Source organism: Cyprinus carpio, chromosome B1, assembly GCF_018340385.1.
Source record: "Cyprinus carpio isolate SPL01 chromosome B1, ASM1834038v1, whole genome shotgun sequence".
NCBI classification, from domain to species: domain Eukaryota; kingdom Metazoa; phylum Chordata; class Actinopteri; order Cypriniformes; family Cyprinidae; genus Cyprinus; species Cyprinus carpio.
Window position 1 is genome coordinate 274653 of NC_056597.1, and position 19098 is coordinate 293750.

General features: G+C 37.0%; 1 protein-coding gene across 1 annotated transcript; it reads left to right on the forward strand.

Moving 5' to 3' along the window:
• The first annotated feature begins 4670 nt into the window (after positions 1–4670).
• Positions 4671–17524, forward strand: LOC109060383 (LIM and calponin homology domains-containing protein 1-like). Its single transcript, XM_042717560.1, has 13 exons — positions 4671–4696; positions 5143–5191; positions 5677–5783; positions 6771–6801; positions 6905–7015; positions 7112–7313; positions 7593–7833; positions 8065–8244; positions 9252–9590; positions 10132–10413; positions 11470–11757; positions 14193–14504; positions 17098–17524. The coding sequence occupies exons 1-13, from the start codon at positions 4671–4673 to the stop codon at positions 17507–17509; spliced, it is 2580 nt and encodes an 859-aa protein (XP_042573494.1). The 3' UTR covers positions 17510–17524.
• The last annotated feature ends 1574 nt before the right edge of the window (positions 17525–19098 follow it).

A 19098-nucleotide genomic window follows, 5' to 3' on the forward strand; every position in this document is an offset into this window, starting at 1 on the left:
AATTTAAAATAACTGTTTTCTGTTTTAAAAGATTTTAAAATGTAGATTATTCCTGTGATTAAAAAGCTTGTCTTAATATATGCTGATTTGATGCTCAAGAAACATTTCTTATTATCTCAGTTGAAAACGGTTAAAAGCACTGATATAACTGTGAAACATTTTTTTTTAAAGATTCTTTGATGAATAGAAAAAGAACACCAGAAGAACACAATTTATTTTAAATATAAATCTTTTGTCACATTGTAAATGTATTTAATGTCACTTTTGATCATTTTAATGCATCTTTGCTGAACAAAGGTATCAACGGTTGTGCATTATTCTTCCCAAAGTACATGTGAGTGCTTCAGAGCCTTATTCTGTGTTAAATTCAGCTGCTCATTTTCATGCTGTCTTTCCCTATGTAGTGAGCAGTAAGACATTCACTGGGAAGTGAATGGGTGACTGAGTTATTTCAAACACAGTATGTGTGTTAGGTAATTCAGAGACCTATATTTCAGTGTGAGTGGCATTAGCCCTTAGCATAGTTAGCAGCAGCTTATTTCATACTTTTTTATGAAGTGTAAATGCCATTTTCTGCATGTTTCACTTTCTTGTTACCATTTTCCCACTCTTACTGACCTTTAGAATTAAATGGACGCTGTTGTTCTTTCCCACATGAAATGAGCAACAGTACACACAGAAGGTGACCAATATCATTTTCAACTCCTCCACATGCTTAAATAACAGCCTCTTTGCAAAAGCAAAAGAAACTTTGCCGAATTATGCAGACGCAGCCATGATGTAATGTGCAACACACTGATAGAGAAGAGAAGAGAGAGAGAAATGAAAAAGAGGATGTAAAGATTGATGAATCTGGTTAGCAGGCATTGGGTAATTTAGAAGACAAATGCAGTATTCATGTTTAAGGAGTAGTTAAAAATTGCAGAAAATGTATTCACCATCAGGCCATCTAAGATTTAGATGAGTTTGTTTCTTCCTTGGAACAGATTTGGAAAAAGTTAGCATAAAATCCCTTGCTCACCAATGAATCCTATGCAGTGAATGGGTGCCGTCAGAATCAGAGTCCAAACAACTGATAAAAACATCACAATAATCCACATGTAATCCACACGACCCCAGTCCATCAATTAATATCTTGCAAAGTGACACACTCACATGTACATTTTTAACTTCAAACTGTTACTTCTAGCTAGTAAATCAATAATATTTCTTTCTTCGGTGAAGAATTTGTCTCATCTGAATCAGGAGAGAAAGTTGCACAGATCAAGCACCTAAATTTAATGTGAGAATTTTCACTGGATAAAGCATTATTATGGATTATGCGCTTATATTTTGGCTTCCTGTGGAATTTGTTTATTACAAAAACACAGTTTTTCCACAAGACGTTTATTGATGTGGATTATTGTGGTGTTTTTATCAGCTGTTTGACTCTCGTTCTGACAGCACCCATTTACAGAGGATTCACTGGTGAGCAAGTGACATGATGCTAAATTTCTCTAAACACATTTAGATGAAGAATGAAACTCATCTACAGCTTGGATTGCCTGAGGGTGAGTACATTTTCAGAATTTTTTTTTGGGAGACACTGTGGCTTCCTTTCTTAGCTGCAGCTGAAGGACAATGGACAATGAGTGACCTCGTACTGATGTACAGGTCAGCTGTTTCCTGCTCTGAGAGAAACTGTGTAAAGGTTCAGGAGGTAACAGGTTTATGGGTAATTTTGTGTATAATTGCAGGTTTTGTCTTACAAAGTGCTTTGCATTATTGAAAATAATCTTTTATTAATCTCAAAAACTTGGTCATGTTCTTAGCCGCTTGGCAGTAGAGAGTAAATGAATGTTCTTTCTTTCTCTCTTTCACACACATGCATGGTATGCGTGAATGTGTTAAGTAAGGACAGGTTATGTAACACTAGTTTAGTAGTTTACTTGTGCACATTAAATGCACACATGCTCCACACAGTGTAGGGCCTATATAATCACTCACACACACAGAATACATTCATACATACATATTTATATACTCTAACCCATCCCCACACACGTTTTGCCTTTAGAATGTGTTGAGTATTACTCTAATAACTACCAGATTTGTGTATAAAAGAAAAGCAGCTGTCTTCTTTGTGAAACCCATTTTGTCTTTAGTTTTTTTTTTTTTTACTTAGAAAGAGCATTGGATGTGTGAACATACATATTATAAAAAGGAAATATCAGATTAATATATGAAGCATAAGCTTTGAGGCCTCCCTGAAGAAATATAAAGCATCTGTTTGGTTACAAATCATATACTGTAAAACAATAGATTTAGAAGGACACATTGGGTGCATTCAAACTGCTCCAGTCACATTAGCACTCTCTTACCTGTTCATTAAAACATTCTCAGTCAGTTTTTACTGATGATCTTTGCACTTTTCTGTTTGCTTGACAGGCAGTGACAGGAAGAAGTTTCGGAGACAAGGATTTTAGAAGCGGACTGGAGAATGGCATTCTGCTCTGCGAGTGAGTTTTACATACATATGCTGTAGATGTAAATGAGAATTGGAAATTAAGATTTCTTGCTTAAAAATATTCTGATTAAATGCAGATGCTACTAATTCACAAATATGATTACAAAATGCATTAAATTTTGTTTGTATTAGCATCATTTACATCTAGCAAAATTTAAAGCTATATAAGCTTATTTAGCAAATAAAACCACCTGATTATGATCACTACACTACTGTTCAAACATTTGGGATCCATTTATTAAAAAATTATATATAAATACAGTCATGTGAAAAAGTTAGGACACCCTCTTGAATTCCATGGTTTTCAGTATCAGGACATAATAAAAAAATATCTGGTCTTACAATTTGGAAATTAAAACCTCAGATGAACAACAACACATGACATATTGCACCATGCCATTATTAATTTAACAAAAATAAAGCCAAAATGGAATAACCATTTGTGACAAAGTTAGGACACCCTTACTGTTAACATAGGAATTAAGAGTGTAAGTAGCAGGCAGGCACTGCTAATCAAATGCCATTAATTAACAAGTGTGAGCACCTCTATAAAAGCAGAAGGTTTGGCAGTTTGCTGGTCTGGAGCCTTCAGGTGTGTGTTAACACAATGCCAAGGAGTTAAGACATCAGCAATAATCTTAAAGAAGGAGTTGTTGCTGCCATCAATCTGGGAAGAGTGACATGGCCATTTCAAACAATTTGAAGTCCATCATTCTACAGGGAGGAAGATTATTCACAAGCGGAAGACATTCAAAACCAATCCTTCCAGGAGTGGACCTCTCAGCAAAGTCACTCCATGATCAGAACGTGTAACGCTCAGAGAAATGGCAGACAACCCAAGAACTACACCACAGACTCTATGGGCCTTAGCTAACATGTGAAATGATAAAGTTCATGACGGTACAATTTGAAAAATATGGGACAAGTATGGCATGTTTGAAAGGCTTGCCAGAAAAATGCCTCTTCTATCTAAAAAAACATGGCAGCACAGTTTAAGTTTGCAAAGTTGCATCTGAACCAACCATAAGACTTCTAGAGCAATGTCCTTTGAACAAATGAGACCAAGGTGGAGATGTTTGGCCACAATGCACAATGCCACGTTTGGTGAAAACCTAAAGAGCATATCAGCACAAACACCTCATCCCAAAAGATACACATGCTGGTAGAGGGCTGATGATTTTGGGCTTGGTCTGTAACCACTGAACCTGCACCTCACAGTTATTAAGCCAACCGTGAACTCCTCTGTATCCCAAAGTATTCTAGAGTCAGATGTGAGGAAATCTGTTAGACAGCTAAAGCTTGGCCAAGATTGGGTGATGCAGCAGCACAATGATCCCAAGAAAACCAGCAAATCTACAACAGAACGGCTGAAAATAAAAGAAACAAGGGGTTACAATAGTCCAGTCCTGACTGAAACTCTGTGGTGAGAGCGATGCATAAACAAATGCCTTCAAACCTCAATAAACTGGAGCAACTTTGTAAAGAAGAGTGGGACAAAATTCCTCCAGAACAATATGAGAGACTGATTAAGTCATACAGAAAATGATTCATTCAAGTTATTGCTGCTAAAAGTGGATCTACAGGCAACTGAATCATAGGGTGTCCTAACTTTGTCACACATTGTTTTTCCATTTTGGCTTAATTTTTGTTAATTAAATAATAACACGGTGTGATATGTAATGTGATGTTGTTCATCTGAGGTTTTATTTTCCAAATTTTAAGACCTGCCAAGGACCAGATAATTTTTTATTATACCCCCCGATACAGAAAACCATGGAATTCAGTAGGGTGTCCTAACTTTTTCACACACACACACACACACATACACATACACTTATATATATTTTTTTCTTAAAGGGGTCATATGATGCGATTTCAATTTTTCCAATCTCTTTTAAGTGTTATAAGCTCTTGGTGCATAAAGAAGATCTGTAAAGTTACCACAGCCCAACGGACGCTCCTTTGTAGAATCTGCCGGCCGCGCTGTTCTCAAGCCTCCCGCCTCTGCTCACTCAAGCCAGCCTCCGCCTACTCTAGGCCTCCAGCCTCCGCTCACTCAAGGCTGCGTGTTTGATGCTGTTTCGTTGAGAAAGCAAAACTACTTTGTTTGGCCTTCCAAAAGAGGACACAACTAGAAATCATGTTTATAATGGTTTTTATATTTATGTCTCATCGCCCTGGCCGGACAGGGCATCACAATATGTTAAGGGGCGTAACATTTCCATCACACGCTTGAGGTATTCAGCCAATCACAATGCATTGGATAGATGACTAATCAAAGCACACCTCGCTTTTCAGACCGATGAGCCGTGTAAAAATCGACGCGTTTCAGAAGGCGGGGCATAGAGGAGAAACAGTAATGTACAGTATATGGAAAATAATGTGTTTTTTTAACCTTAAACCACATAAACACATTTCATTACACTAAATACACGAAATTATGTTCTTTTAAGCAGCATCAGATGACCCCTTTAATGAAAAAATGTATGTAAATGGAAAGAAAAAAAGGAATTAAAATAAATAACTGAAACCTTTTTTGTCAACCTTCATAATTTTTTTGTAATGTTTTCTCTTTATTTGTATTTTAATGTATTTTTTTTCTTTTTATGTATTTGTTTGATGATTTGATTTATTAGGTTGCTGGTTAAAAAGATCAATAGACTTCCAACACCCATTGCAGGGCTGGTGAGTGTGGTTAGTGTGTGTTTGTTTGTTCGTTTGTTGTGCTTGTGTTGTTCTGTGCCTGTTTGTGTCAGGCCAGTCTCAGCACTGCTGTCTCAGAACAAATCCAGTACTGTCCCAGTTTGTGCATCTATCTGTTTGGGTGGTAGTTATTTTATCTTTATGCCATCAAAATATCAGATAAGTACAGCCCTTAATGAGAGAATCAAGTGAAGCTTATCAGTGGTTTATAGTTATAGCTCAAAAGCAGTCTTTATCATAAGTGTCATGGCATTCTATTTTGTGCCCCTTGCAAAAGTAGAAGAAAACTGCCTAAAACACATTCTACACAGCTTTATATGATTGTTCTTCAAATAATGAGATTCTTTTCCTCACTCTAAATTGATAACATGCAGTTCAAACATAGTGTATACATGTGGCCTGTAACTGTCACATATAGTGGGCAGCAGGTGCATAATATGTAATAATATAATATTTCTTCTCATCAGGATAATCTGACCATGTTTCTGAGAGGATGCGAAGATCTGGGATTGAAGGGATCACAGCTGTTCGATCCCGGAGACCTGCAGGATACGTCGATAAGAGCAAACTTAACGTATGTGTGTGTTTGTGTATGCGTGAACAGACCAGACGGTATAAGGAGGAGCAGGAGACTGATTAAGTGCAGAAAAATGAATGGGATAAATCATAATTAATTTGGTGGCTATAGGACATTGTTACGCCCCATGGCTCGAAAAGGATGTAACAAAAACTGGGGACATATACAAAAGTGCGGATAATATACAGAATTTATTAACAAAATAGAACTATACAGAAAGAAACAATGTAACATGAAGCAATCAAGAATCCTTGCCTTTTAGTCAATCACAGCAGCTCATATTTTTCCTCTAAAAGCATAGATTTACATTAACTAACCAATCTGAAAACAAGGTGTTTTTGCGAAAGAAGCTATATTTTTGTTTTAATTGGTGATTTTGAATTGTTTAATTGAAACATAAGCTAAGCCAGCAGTTTTCTGGAGAATTTTGAAATTTGCTAAATCCCTATACATGTAGGTATTAGATGATCTTACACTACCGTTCAAAAGTTTGGAGTCAGTAAGATGTTTACAATATGAGATGTAACATTCAGAAAGGATTTATTAAATTGAGCAAAAGTTAGTTTTACATCGGCAAAGACGTACATTGTTACAAAAAACAAACTGTTGTTTTGAACTTTCTATTTATCAAAGAATCCTGAAAAAAATGTATCAGTTTTCACAAAAAAATTTAACAGCACAACTGTTATGTACTTTTACAATAATAAGAAGTTTTCCTTGAGCATCATTATAATGATTTCTGAAGGATCATGTGACACTGAAGACTGGAAAAATGGCTGCTGATAATTCAGCATTGCATCACATGAATAAATTACATTCTAACACTATATTGCTGTATTTATCAAATAAATGCAGCATTGGTGAGCATAAGAGGCTTCATTCAAAAACTTTAACAAATCTTACCAACCCCAAATTTTTCAATGGTGGTATATATCTTTTGCTTAGATTGAAAACGGTTGTTTTCTCTCTCTTTTTCTGCTGTAGGGGCTCTGACTGCAGTAGAAAGCTGAAGAATGTAAGTACACTGAACAATTTTCATAATCTTTGCATGCCAGTTTACATTTACATTTTTTTGCATTTTACATGTAAATTTACAGATTTACATTTTTGCTGATTAGGTGCTCATAACCATATACTGGCTTGGTAAAGCTGCTAACAGCTGTACAACATATAACGGCCCCACACTCGACCTGAAAGAGTTTGAGGGGCTTCTTTCCATGATGCGAAAGGTAAACACTAAACCTTTAAAAGAGCCTGATAAATAAAATAATCGATACACTATTATGTTTTTAATTCTCTTTTTTTTATGTACATTTGGTGTGCAGGAGTGTGTAAATGAAGATTTCGACTCCCCTAAGCGCAGTATAAGGGACAGCGGTTACATTGACAGCTGGGAATCAGAGCGCTCTGATTCGCTGTCTCCTCCGAGGCATGGCCGTGATGATTCATTTGACAGTCTCGACTCATTTGGCTCACGATCACAGAACACACCCTCCCCAGACACAGTTATTCGCTGCAACAGTGATGGTATGACATACTCTTCTATTAATTTAGACTAGCTTAAACATATTTGCACTCAAATGCATGCACTTCATTCACTTCACTTCACCACTTTCGACTCTCATTTAGATGATGGTCAGATGGCGGCATCAAACCAAACCCAGAAATATGAATCCTGGTTCTCTGTAAACATCTACAAATAAGAAACCCTTATAACAAATGCCACACATTTTGACAATAATAAATAACAATAGGAAAAAATGATAAAAACAAAGCATGTTTTCTCTCACCATATCTTTCTGGCAGACTCTGAAGGTGACGCTGGGCATAGAAAGTTGCCAGACGTGCGTAAGGATGACATGTCTGCCCGCCGCGTGTCCTACAAAGAGCCTCGCGTAGCTCTACCCTTCAATCAGTATCTGCCAAACAAGACCAACCAGACCAACTACCTTCCTGCTCCCCTGAGGAAGAGGAGGAGCGACAGAGAGGAAGACAGGAGGAGTCTGAGCAACTCAACATCTCCTGTAGGAGGAGAAAGACCTCTCAGGTAATCAAAGCCTCTATGATAGACAGTAAGTGTTTGGTTTGTTTGATTTCTCAGTTTGTGACTGGTAATCCCACTTCTGGTTGCAATATGGCTGAGACACATCATACATCTCAACAAAAATCAGTACACACAAGCATCGTCTGTTTCATCTGTCCTAGTTTGTTTGATTCATCCTGTATTATCCACAAGTGTGTTGGTGAATGCTGTGAAAATCCCCATTGCTCCCCACAGACAAGAGGGTTTAGAAGTGTTAAAAGAGGAGGCTGTCGTGTCTCGAAGCCTTGTGTTCCAGAAAAATTCCACCTGGGTGAATGAGAAAGGGGTGGAGCTTGAGGAGGCGGAGCTTAAGAAAATGAGAAAGCTGGAAAAGGCGGGAGTAAAAGTATTACCTGCCCCTGTGCGATATAACAGGTCAGCGGTTGAATGCATGTGTATGCAGTGACTAAAATTGCTAACTAGTTGTGTGTACAGTAGGGCTAGTTGTTAAAGATAGGTGCTGGTAACCACAGAGCTTGATGAGTTGTCTTCTAACCCCAGCGTTGCTGTGTGGGAAATGTCCCTTTCTTACTTTTGCTTTGAATTTGTGCTACTGAGAATTGTTTCAGCTACATCATAGCATGGAGTTGACACGGTTGTGAATTAGCTTTAGCCTTTGTAGCTTAGCTAATGTTTTGAGTTGGTGTCAGCTGTGTAGTGCGAAGTTATACTGACTTGTTTTGTCAGCTTGTGAATGAACTGGATATGTGATTCTGAGTAGTCTGAATCTGTGCTAATTTGTGCTGAGGAGAATATGTGTGTGACTTTTTATTGGGTTGAGCATGTTATGTTAGTTATGCTAATTTGGCTTATTCTGAAAGACTGATGTCTGCATGAACTCCAGGTACGGAAAGACTAACATCTCTACATTATAGAGTGCAACAGTCCCATTTATTTTCTCTGCAGGAGAGGTTACTTTGAGTGATAAGTTTTAACTATGATCTACTGTGGGCTACAAGGTTGTTAATCGATGGTATATCAACATTGTTTAAACTTATTCTTAAATAATCATTTTCAGCAGCGGAATTCTTGGTAAAAACTACATTACCCATGATTCTGCAGAGAAATTTCCACCAATCAGAAAAATCATGACAAGCAAATCATGTTAAAAGAGCTCTTTAGTGCCTGCCCATTTTGCAATAAATGTAAATCATAATGCATGGTATTGGATTTTTTTTTTCCACACAAACAAAATCAACATCTTTAAATCAGTAGTTTTAAATTTCTTGTTTTTAATTTCATTACGTCATTATGACATATGGGAAAAAATGAATGGGGAAAAAACTTCCGGAAACCAAGGCCGCTTAAAAGTGGAAGCACACTGTTGCACTCTGTTTTTCTAAAATATATTCAAATGTTGTCATGGCGAATTTTCTCCTCAGTCCAATTGTGAACCCTGTGGAGGCCAGTAAAGCTAAACCACCTTCACCTGACATCATTCTCCGTCGTGACAATGAGTTCATGCACGCCGCTGCTCCACAACAGTGGGATTCGAATGAGGAAGATGATGACGAAGAGGCAGAACGGAAGGTTCCAGATGTCCAAAAGGATGATCTTGCTTCTCGCAGAGCACGAATGAATCAGTTTAAACCCAGAATAGCACATCACTTCCTGCCAGGCTCTTGTAGCTGGAAGGACCGAGAAAAATGGGAGGGAATCAGACTGGCATCCCAGCATGCCGTGTTGGAGAGGATGGAGAAGATGGAACAGGAGAAAATAAGGTGTGCTTGTGACAGAGAGTGATAGGGTATCATGCTCAGGGACTAGTTATATTGGCTTGACAAATCTAACACAATGTTATTGGACAAATCTGGGTCAGGGATGTTTAAACTCATTATCTCTGAGACTTGCTGCCATAGTTTGCTAATGACGCTTTGGGGGAAAACACCCCAGAACTGACCAGCAACTGCTTAAAACATACTGCAGATATAACACAAAATTAAACTTCTCTCTTCAAACCGCCCAATGATTCAAACAACATAAAGAAACAAACCTTCAGTTCAACAAGTTTGTCTTCAATATCTTTACTTTTGTAGTGTAGTGTTGTTCTATTTGCCTCTGTAGCTCTTGTATCTTTTCTGATTACAGAGTTTGTCCATACATTACATACCATACATTAGGTATTATGCATTGTGCATAGAAATGAGGTGTATACCATTGTAAATGGTAATGGTCTGTTGTCAGTATTGGTATTGTTGCTGTGTTCTGTGGGATTATGGGTTCATTTTTTCTGTTTCTTATAATGCTACATTTCTACCACAGTCAGGCTGACTCCGCCTCCCCTGAGGTGCCAATCATAATTCGTAAGGACAATCCTTTCTTGAATCCCGAAAAAGACAGGGGAAAAGAGGGGAATGAGGAAGATGAAAGAGAGGAAGAGGGGAAGATAGTTATTCCAAACCCACTCAAAGATGATCTAGCCAGAAGGCGGACTGGGAGAGGGCCACACCCTCCCAAAGATCCTCATCAGTCATTGGTCCAGGCTTCCATCACTCGGTCAGACCTGGAGAAATGGCAGAGGCTCAAGATGAATACAGATAGCAGGTGCCCCAAAACAGACACGCTCTCTAACACTTTTGATCTTTTTTTATGCACATCTGACCACAGGGTCCAAGACTTTGGTGAGTAAATAAAATGTTACTGGTAAATTTGTTAGGAGCTGTAACATTATACATGGTTTAAATTTTACATGAAGACTGTGATCCTGGAAGTGACTGAAAGTATGGAAGAAAAAACTACTAAAAATAAATAATTTGTAAAAACTAAATCATTTATAAAAAATGCTATATACAGTTTCAAGGTTGGATTTTTTTTCTAATATTCTTTAAATGTTAATGTTTGAATTTTATTTAAATGTCAATACTTTTAAGAGATAGTTCACCCAAAAATGAAAATCCTGTCATTAATTACTCACCCTCATGTTTGTTCTTCTTTGGAACACAACCTTCGTTCATCTTTGGAACACAAATTAGGATATTTTTGATGAAATCCAAGAGCTTCCTGACCCTCCATAGAGAGCAATGTAACTGAAATGTTCCCAGACCCAGTAACATAGCAAGGACATTTAAAAAAAAAATTGTTAATAGTCCATGTGACATCAGTGGTTCAATGGATATTTTATGAAGCTACGATAATACCTATTGTGCGCAAAGAAAACAAAACAGCTTTATTCAACAATTCTTCTCCTCCAAGTGACCGTTTTATTCAACAATTCTTCTCCTCCAAGTGACCGTGTTCCACCATTATGAATTTTTGCACATGTATGCGTTGTGGTACTGTTGATAATTGGAGGAGATGATTTTTTTTACAGAAACAGTCAAGAAACAGTTACATTGCTCTCTATGGAGGGCTAGAAGGCTCTCAGATTTTATCAAAAATATCTTAATTTGCATTTCGAAGATGAATGAAGGTCTTACGGGTTTGGAACGGCATGAGGGTGAGTAATTAATCACAGAATTTTTGGGTGAAGTAACCTTTTAATATTTACAATTAAATAATTAAATATTTAAACCATATATTTACATTCATCTGTTATTTGCACGTGTGGCAAAAAGCCATTGCTCCTGCTTAGCTCAGTGTATCCTTTATACTGATCTACAGTGAGTCTGACTCCACTTCTGCTGAAGTGTCAATCATAACTCGCAAGGACAACCCCTTCCTGACCCCTGAGAAAGACAGTGAGAGTGAGCCAGAGAAGGAGGAGGGAACAGACAGAGAGAAAGGGGCAAGGGTGGTGATGCATAATATAAAGAAAGATGACCTGGCCAGAAGGCGGGGCCAAAGTGGGCCTGTCCCACAGAGGGATCCCCGGCAGTCATTGGCTCAAACAACCATCACTCAGTCAGACCTGGAGAAATGGCAAAGGCTCAAGATGAATACAGAGAGCAGGTGCCTGACATGTGACCTTTACCTTTGACCCCTGACATAGCATGACTCATCAACAAGCTTCAAGACATTTTTAGATGTTTCACACTGCTGAAACTTTGAGCTTATTTACTCATTTACTCGTATGTTTTCTGTGTTTTGTTTACACATAAAGAAGATGACAGCTCCAGTTTCTAGAAGAATATAACCTTATTATTATTATTATTTTTCAGTTTGTGTCTAACACTGTGTCCTAACCAGATATGGAACAATAAAGCAACATACAACAGAATCTTTTCCATGTAAATTCTATACGATTTTCCCACTGAGTGGTCCCACTGTACCCAGCTTGCTTAATAGTTGTAAGAGCAAAATGCTATTCAAAATACATTACTGTTCAAATGTTTGGGGTCAGAAAGATAAAAAAAAAATTATAATCAAATGAGAAATTATTTGTTCTTTTTAAAGGGAGAGTTCACCAAAAATGAAAATTTTATGTTTATCTGCTTACCACTAGGGCATCCAAGATGTAGGTGACTTTGTTTCTTCAGTAGAACACAGATGAAGATTTTTAACTCAAACCGTTGCAGTCTGTCAGTTATATAATGCATGGCAATGGTAACTAAATCTATGAGAGTAAAAAAAACATGGACAGACAAATCCAAATTAAACCCTGTGAACTTTGTATTCATCAAAAAATCCCATATTCCACAAAACTATTTAAAAACGATCAAAAATCTTTTTAACATTGATAAGAAATGTTCATTGTGTATCAAATCAGCCTATTCGAATGATTTCTGAAGCATCACATGATACTGAAGACTGGAGTAATGCCTGCTGAAAATTCAGCTTTGCCATCACAGGAATAAATTTCATTTTAAAATATTAAAATGTTAAGCAAAATTGTGCTAAAATATTTCACAGTACCATTGTTTTTTGATCAAATAAATGCAGCCTTAGTGAGGATAAGATGCTTACACATGAAAAATCGTATAGATCCCAAACTTTTGAATGGTAATGCAAGTTCAAATTATAATGGGATATTTGGTATAAATAATATAATGTGTTAAATGTTACATACTATTATAACAGTAAATATTTTTATAATTTATTGTACTTTTAGGACAATGTCAAATAAAAGCATTTAGTGCTATCTTACAGTGTTTATATTGCTATTTATTATAATTTATTATTATATATTTTTTTTTATTTTTTTTATAATTTAGAATAGTTTAAATGGGGTGAAATATAAGTTTTATTGTTTTCATTGTATTAATTTGATTAAAGTCATTTAAAAATCTTTAAAAACATGTTAAATGCAATTAAAGTGACTACTTTCATATTTCAAATAACTTCTGTGGAAATAAAATGTCAGAATATTGGGTAGAAATGTTCCAAGGTGTGAAATTGTCATTCAGCATAATGGTCCAGGCTTTGATTTACCATTACATTTTAAATAAACATATAAAATACTAAGTCAAAGAATATATTTGTCTTTTAATTTGTCATCAAATGATTCTCGTTTAAAATATGCTTAACAAGATTTATTGGTTTATAAATTTTGTTACACTTAGACATTTTAGTGGGTGTCTTCTGTAAATCATGCTAAATAATGAATTAGAAATGAATCAGAAAAACATAAAATTAAACAGTGTATATTTTGATATATGGGGGAAAAAAAATGAAATTTATAGCTGTATTACAATTTTATTTTCTGATGCTTGAAACCCACTTTTCGTCTTTGACCCAACAGCTAATTTTCCCACGCAGTATAAATAAGTCTGCATTTGAATTATATGGCTGCTTTTATATTTTAAGAAGGGTGTATGTTCTTCAAATTGTTTTGATTGGCTGTGATTGTGCACCATCACACTGTATTTTTGCTGACAGTGTAGACAGACAAATTACTTGTTGCTGATAAAGTATTACGCCTGGTTAAGACACCGTGTGAGCCTAAAATATATTTAAATCAGTCAAGGCTTACAGCCAAGAAGCTTGGTCTGTCATTGGCTTGAGTGCTACGTAATAGGGCTCTGTCTTGTTATACTGTTGTGGAGATGTTTGTTAAAGTGGGCCTTTGTGAGACTCTAAATTCTGTTAGCAGAGGGAAGCCCCTCTCTAGCAAATAGACATCACCAAGGCAACTATTGAAACCAAGAGATGCTCACAGAGAATGAGGGAGGGGAGCATGTGAGTGTTAGACGTGAAGAGCCAAGGCTGTGTGTCATTCCTTCAGTAATTTCCCTTTTGTATGTTTCAAAAGGCCATGCTTGCATCAGCGTCAGTGGGTTTATTTGGATATAACACAAATTCCCATCCAGACAATCCATTGATTTGACTGTCAGACTGACGGGGACTTTCTGCATTAGTATATTTTAATTTTCATGATTTCTCCTCTAATTCTGCTCTCTTTCTCTTCTTTACTCACGTGTCATGTATGTGTGTGTGCGTGCGAACAGCGATGACCCTATTGTCCCTCTGTGTCAGATGTGTCTTGAGAAAGGCTGCCTCTCTGTTTCCTCCAAGATGACGGTTGCCAAGAGCGACGTGGCCAGTTGCCGAGAACATTCCTCCGGTGAACGGCGGCGTTTTGTAACATTTGGGGGTGTGACAGAGATGGAGAGTACTTCTTGGAAAGAGGAGGAGGATGAGGAAAGGGGAGAGGGACAGGGGAACGAGGCAGAGAAGCTTCGATATCTCCTCTCGATGGCACCTGTTGCTGTGCCCACCATAGGGCAGGGCTCCATACTGACAAAGAGAGCGGTGGGCAGGTAGGGAGAGAAAGAAAGACAGAAAGAGAAGGATAGAAGCATAAATACATGCACATTCAGGCACAACTGACCAAAACGCGCACATATTTTTCTCTGAGGGTCATTGATTATATTAGTCAAGAGGCTGTTTTACACCTAAAACATAATATACAGTAGTATATATTATAGTACTACAGTACAGTTATATATATATATATATATATATATATATATATATATATATATCTATATATATTATATATTATATATATAATATTCATGATTCTGCTTAGTTAAAAATACAGAATTATATTAGACCTAGGGCTGCACGATTAATCGAGTGGTTATTTTCTGTCACCTGTTTTCAAATGCACCGGGAGTTCATACACAGAGCCGTAGTTCACTGACAAGCTACGCAATATTCTGTTCATAATTGAGATTAATCGCATTGAAATGGTAATTTTTTACCATCTTTCCAACCAGTTAGAATTAACTGTCCCTTTAAGTCTTCTGTGTAAATGTTGCATGGAAAATGAGGATCAAATATGTAATAATATAGAAATATAAAAAATAAAATATATAGAATTATATTTTTATATTATGAAAAGGTAAAATATATCTATGTGTGTACACATTCACATTGATATTTATATTTATAAATAAATGATATAAAATTATATAATTAAAAGGTAAGATAAAGTTTAACATAAAAGAGAAATAACTTCTAAGATATAAATTTGCTTATTGTTTAGTGTATTCCAAAAAGATTAATATAATTTTTCGGCTTTAGTTGCATTCATGCCATGTTGGAATTACCGAAATTATGAAATTCCAACTTGAAAAAAGCGTTCATGTCCTCTTAGACCTCATAATTACAACTTGTAAACTTTCAACTTTTTGAGAGCTCTGACTTGTACAACCTAAATGCCACAATGTCATACGAATTCACTCAAAATGACAGTGGCTTCAGCTGTAAAATGTAGTTAAGCTCTTAAAGTTCAGTTAGCCTACAACAGTCAAAAAAGCAGTTCCTATAATTATTTGTTAATGTCATGGTACAAGAAAAAACTAAAAATTAAAGACAAAGTTTGATGTTACTATCACAGAGCTGAATAAATGGCTAATGTGCTGCTAAACTATAAGTGTATTAATGACGATCTGCATAATGACTTCTTCTATTGCAGTTTTGTGTATTGATTACACCCATTCATTGAGGACATGAACAGCTCTGAATAACATCCGAGTTTGTCACCTAGTAATTACGGTAGTTGTGAAATGGCACAGCAATGAACACACCATTAGTTCATATTTTATTTCATTGTTTACCCTGTTGAAAAAAACAGCATATGCTGGTTAGGTATGTTTTAACTTTGGGAACCTTTGCTGGTTTTTGCTGGTCCTTTTGCTGGTTTATGCTGGTCCTTTGCCAGCACATGACCAGCGTAAACCAGCAAAGGACAAGCATAAAAACAGCAAAAGGACCAGCATAAACCAGCAAAGGACCAGCATAAACCAACAAAGGACCAGCATAAAACCAGCAAAGGTCTAGCATAAACCAGCAAAGGACCAGCATAAACCAGCAAAGGACCAGCATAAAGCAGCAAAGGACCAGCATAAACCAGCATCCCAGCGTCAAAACATACCTAACCAGCATATGCTGTTTTTTTTCAGCAGGGTACTTCACAATATGACTCCTTTAGACACCATTGTCTTCTTAGAATCAAGCAGTAATATTTGGTCCTGTGAACTATACCGACACACTATTACACTATGTTGAGGGCCGCCTGCTTTCAGAAACCAAGTTTTATTTATCAATGATCTGAAACATACATACAGAGACTCCCCCCTCATGTGTGTCGGAGTTTGTGTGTAGTGATCTTAGCAGTGATGCTGCATTTACGGGCATGTCGATTTCATCTTGCTGGGGTTTATGAAGGAGAACTCTTGCCTTGAGAGAATGTTAGCATGATGCAAGCGACTGTAGCGCCACTGAATGAAATGATGCTTGAAACTGTTCTCAATTTTGGCTAGGAGGGCTTATAATGAGGGCTGTTAGCATGATGCTAACAACTATAGCACCCCTGAATGATGCTAAAACTTCGCATTTTGGCCTATTTAGGATTAGCTGTGAATGGCTTAGATTAAGGAGGTTATTGTGATGTTAACAACATAGGACTCATGAATGATACTTGAATCTGCTCTTGTCTGGGCTATTTAGAAGGGAAATTAGCTGAATGGCTTGCAGTGAGGCTGTTAGCATGATGCTAACAACTGGAGCACCCACAAATTGTGTGAAAAAAATGAACTTTTTTGCCCTGTTTTGGAGAGAAATTAGCTGTGAATGCCACAGTGGTGGTGTGGACTGAAATTTCAGAGTCTGTGAAGAAACAGGAAAAAGATGAAATATGTGTTGTGCTTGTGTAAGAGAGTAATAAACTGTGTTTCTGTAGTTTTGAGTAACTGTGATGCAGTTGCTTTGGTTCCCAGTGGACTGCATCTTGCATTGCCTCTATCTGCATTCTGTCCTCACTCCTCATTTTTTTCTTTTCTGTCTCTGACTCATTGTTTTTCTCTTTCCTTCCACGTCTCACACTCTATGAACTAACTTACTCAGTGGAGATGCAAACCCTGAGCCTCCTCCCATCATGCCCCCTGAACCTCCGAACCGTGTTATGTTTGACCTTAAAAGGCCTTTGGCCTCCACTGAGCGCAGAATGCTGGAGGAGGAACTGGCTGAGAAAGCAAAGGATGAGAGGGAGGATGATGAAGAGGATGAAGAAGAAGAGAGGCAACCAGATATAGAAAAGGACGACATGCTCGCTCGTAGAACAGGAGCATTACAGAAGCCAGCAAGCGGGACTTCATATAACAGATTCCTCCCGCACCCGGGTTCTAAGAGACAGTGTGCCACAGCAGCTTCCTTAGCCCAGAAAGGAACGAGTGGAGAAAGAGATCTCCAGTATATTGAAAGAAGCATAAAGACAAAGAGAACCAAGATTGGACAGAGGTGGGACAGGCAAGAATAACTGGCAGTCTCAAACTTCTCTTTGTTGATAATGCTTTGCTGTCGTGGTGGAAAATACTCTTTCCTTTGAGCAAAATATTTGTATTTTAGTAGTGTTGTCTAAGGAAAAGCATGACTTTTAGCTTTTGTCATACTTGGTTAGGGAGTTACTGCACCATTTGTGCAAAATATATAATGATACCTTGCTGATGAGTGTTGTTACTAAGTGGTTGAATGTTTAATATTTTTTTAAAAATTCTGATGATAAGCCTTATTATTTGCAGTAAATAGCTGATATATATATAAAAAAACTGTACTGCTCTAAATAAATAAAAAACTAAAATCAGTTATTTTAAATTCTGTAAATTAATTTAGACATCATAACATTATGATGTATAATATGGAAAATTGATATTTTGAGATTTGCTAAAGATTAAACTTGATGTTAAATTGTTCATGTTTTTAATGAATAACTGTAGATGTCACATGAAAGCAAAGGCAATCAAAATATAAATATAGAAGTAGATATTTAAGTATCTAAATTATTTATGGGTTGTAGATATAAATAATTAGCAAATTAAATATCCAATACTGACCAATACTGATAAATAATAAAACTCCAGTGTTGGGTGATTACTGATACTGTAACGTGCATTGCTAGTTTTTTGCATGGCAGACAATAAATTGGGTGAAAAACATAATTTTACACTGAAAGAGACACAGTCTATCTAGATATCTAAAAATCAAAATGCTTTGGCCAGGGTACAACCTTCCAGAATTCCTTAGAAGCCAATTTGCAATAGCAAACACCCAGAACACCTCAGCAATGAGCTAAAAATCACACAGAACATCTCACAGAAGTTTGTTTTTTGTTCTTAGGGAAATGTAGGTGTGCATTTGTTTTTTAACCTGCTTTCATTAAATTTGGCCTTGGAGAATATTGCGTTATAGCAAACTGAGTTTCATTTTCCAAGTTAGTTATCAGCATATGCTGTTTTGACAGAAATGAAACAGTCAGCCAAGAAAACAAAGACCACCTGTTCCAGTTGCTGTAGTCACAGAAAAGAACCCCGACATTGTGCGTTCTTCTGCAACTAAGGCCACCCGCTTGGGCGGTTACGAATGATGATGATGAATGTCGGGTATGACGATCAACTGCCAGATTTTGAGAAGGATGACATGCTTGCACAAAGGACCGGATCTTACCAAAAAGCCAAGTGCAGGGACAGGCTTTTAATGCTTTTGCCCGACAATGAAAACCCAAACCCTGGTGCTGTCAAACACAAATGCCCTCCTGTCAGTGGATCACACAGTCATACCTCACGCCCTGAGAGCAAGAGACAGCCCCGTCTCTGGACAGGTTAGGACCCTTTAGGAATGAAGCGTCTTTGCCCATGAATGCTCTGAATGCTTCTTTTGTGGTGTCAATGCAAAAGGAGATTGTTTAAATTGGTATTAAATAATTTTTTAGATGTGGATTTGAGCATGTGTGTGTAGTTGATTTTCCGAGTACAGAGAAGAGATGAATGTCTTTTGGTGGCTATTGTCAGTTTACTAATATATTTGACTGGCTTGGAGTTTCTTCACAAAACTGAATTATTCTCTTTGTTT

Coding starts and splice junctions, on each gene's coding strand:
- LOC109060383 (XM_042717560.1), top strand. CDS start 4,671: ATGTCTCATCGCCCTGGCCGGACAGG. Junction 7,016..7,111: donor TTCTTTCCATGATGCGAAAG/GTAAACACTAAA, acceptor TTTGGTGTGCAG/GAGTGTGTAAATGAAGATTT. Junction 8,245..9,251: donor GCCCCTGTGCGATATAACAG/GTCAGCGGTTGA, acceptor TTTTCTCCTCAG/TCCAATTGTGAACCCTGTGG.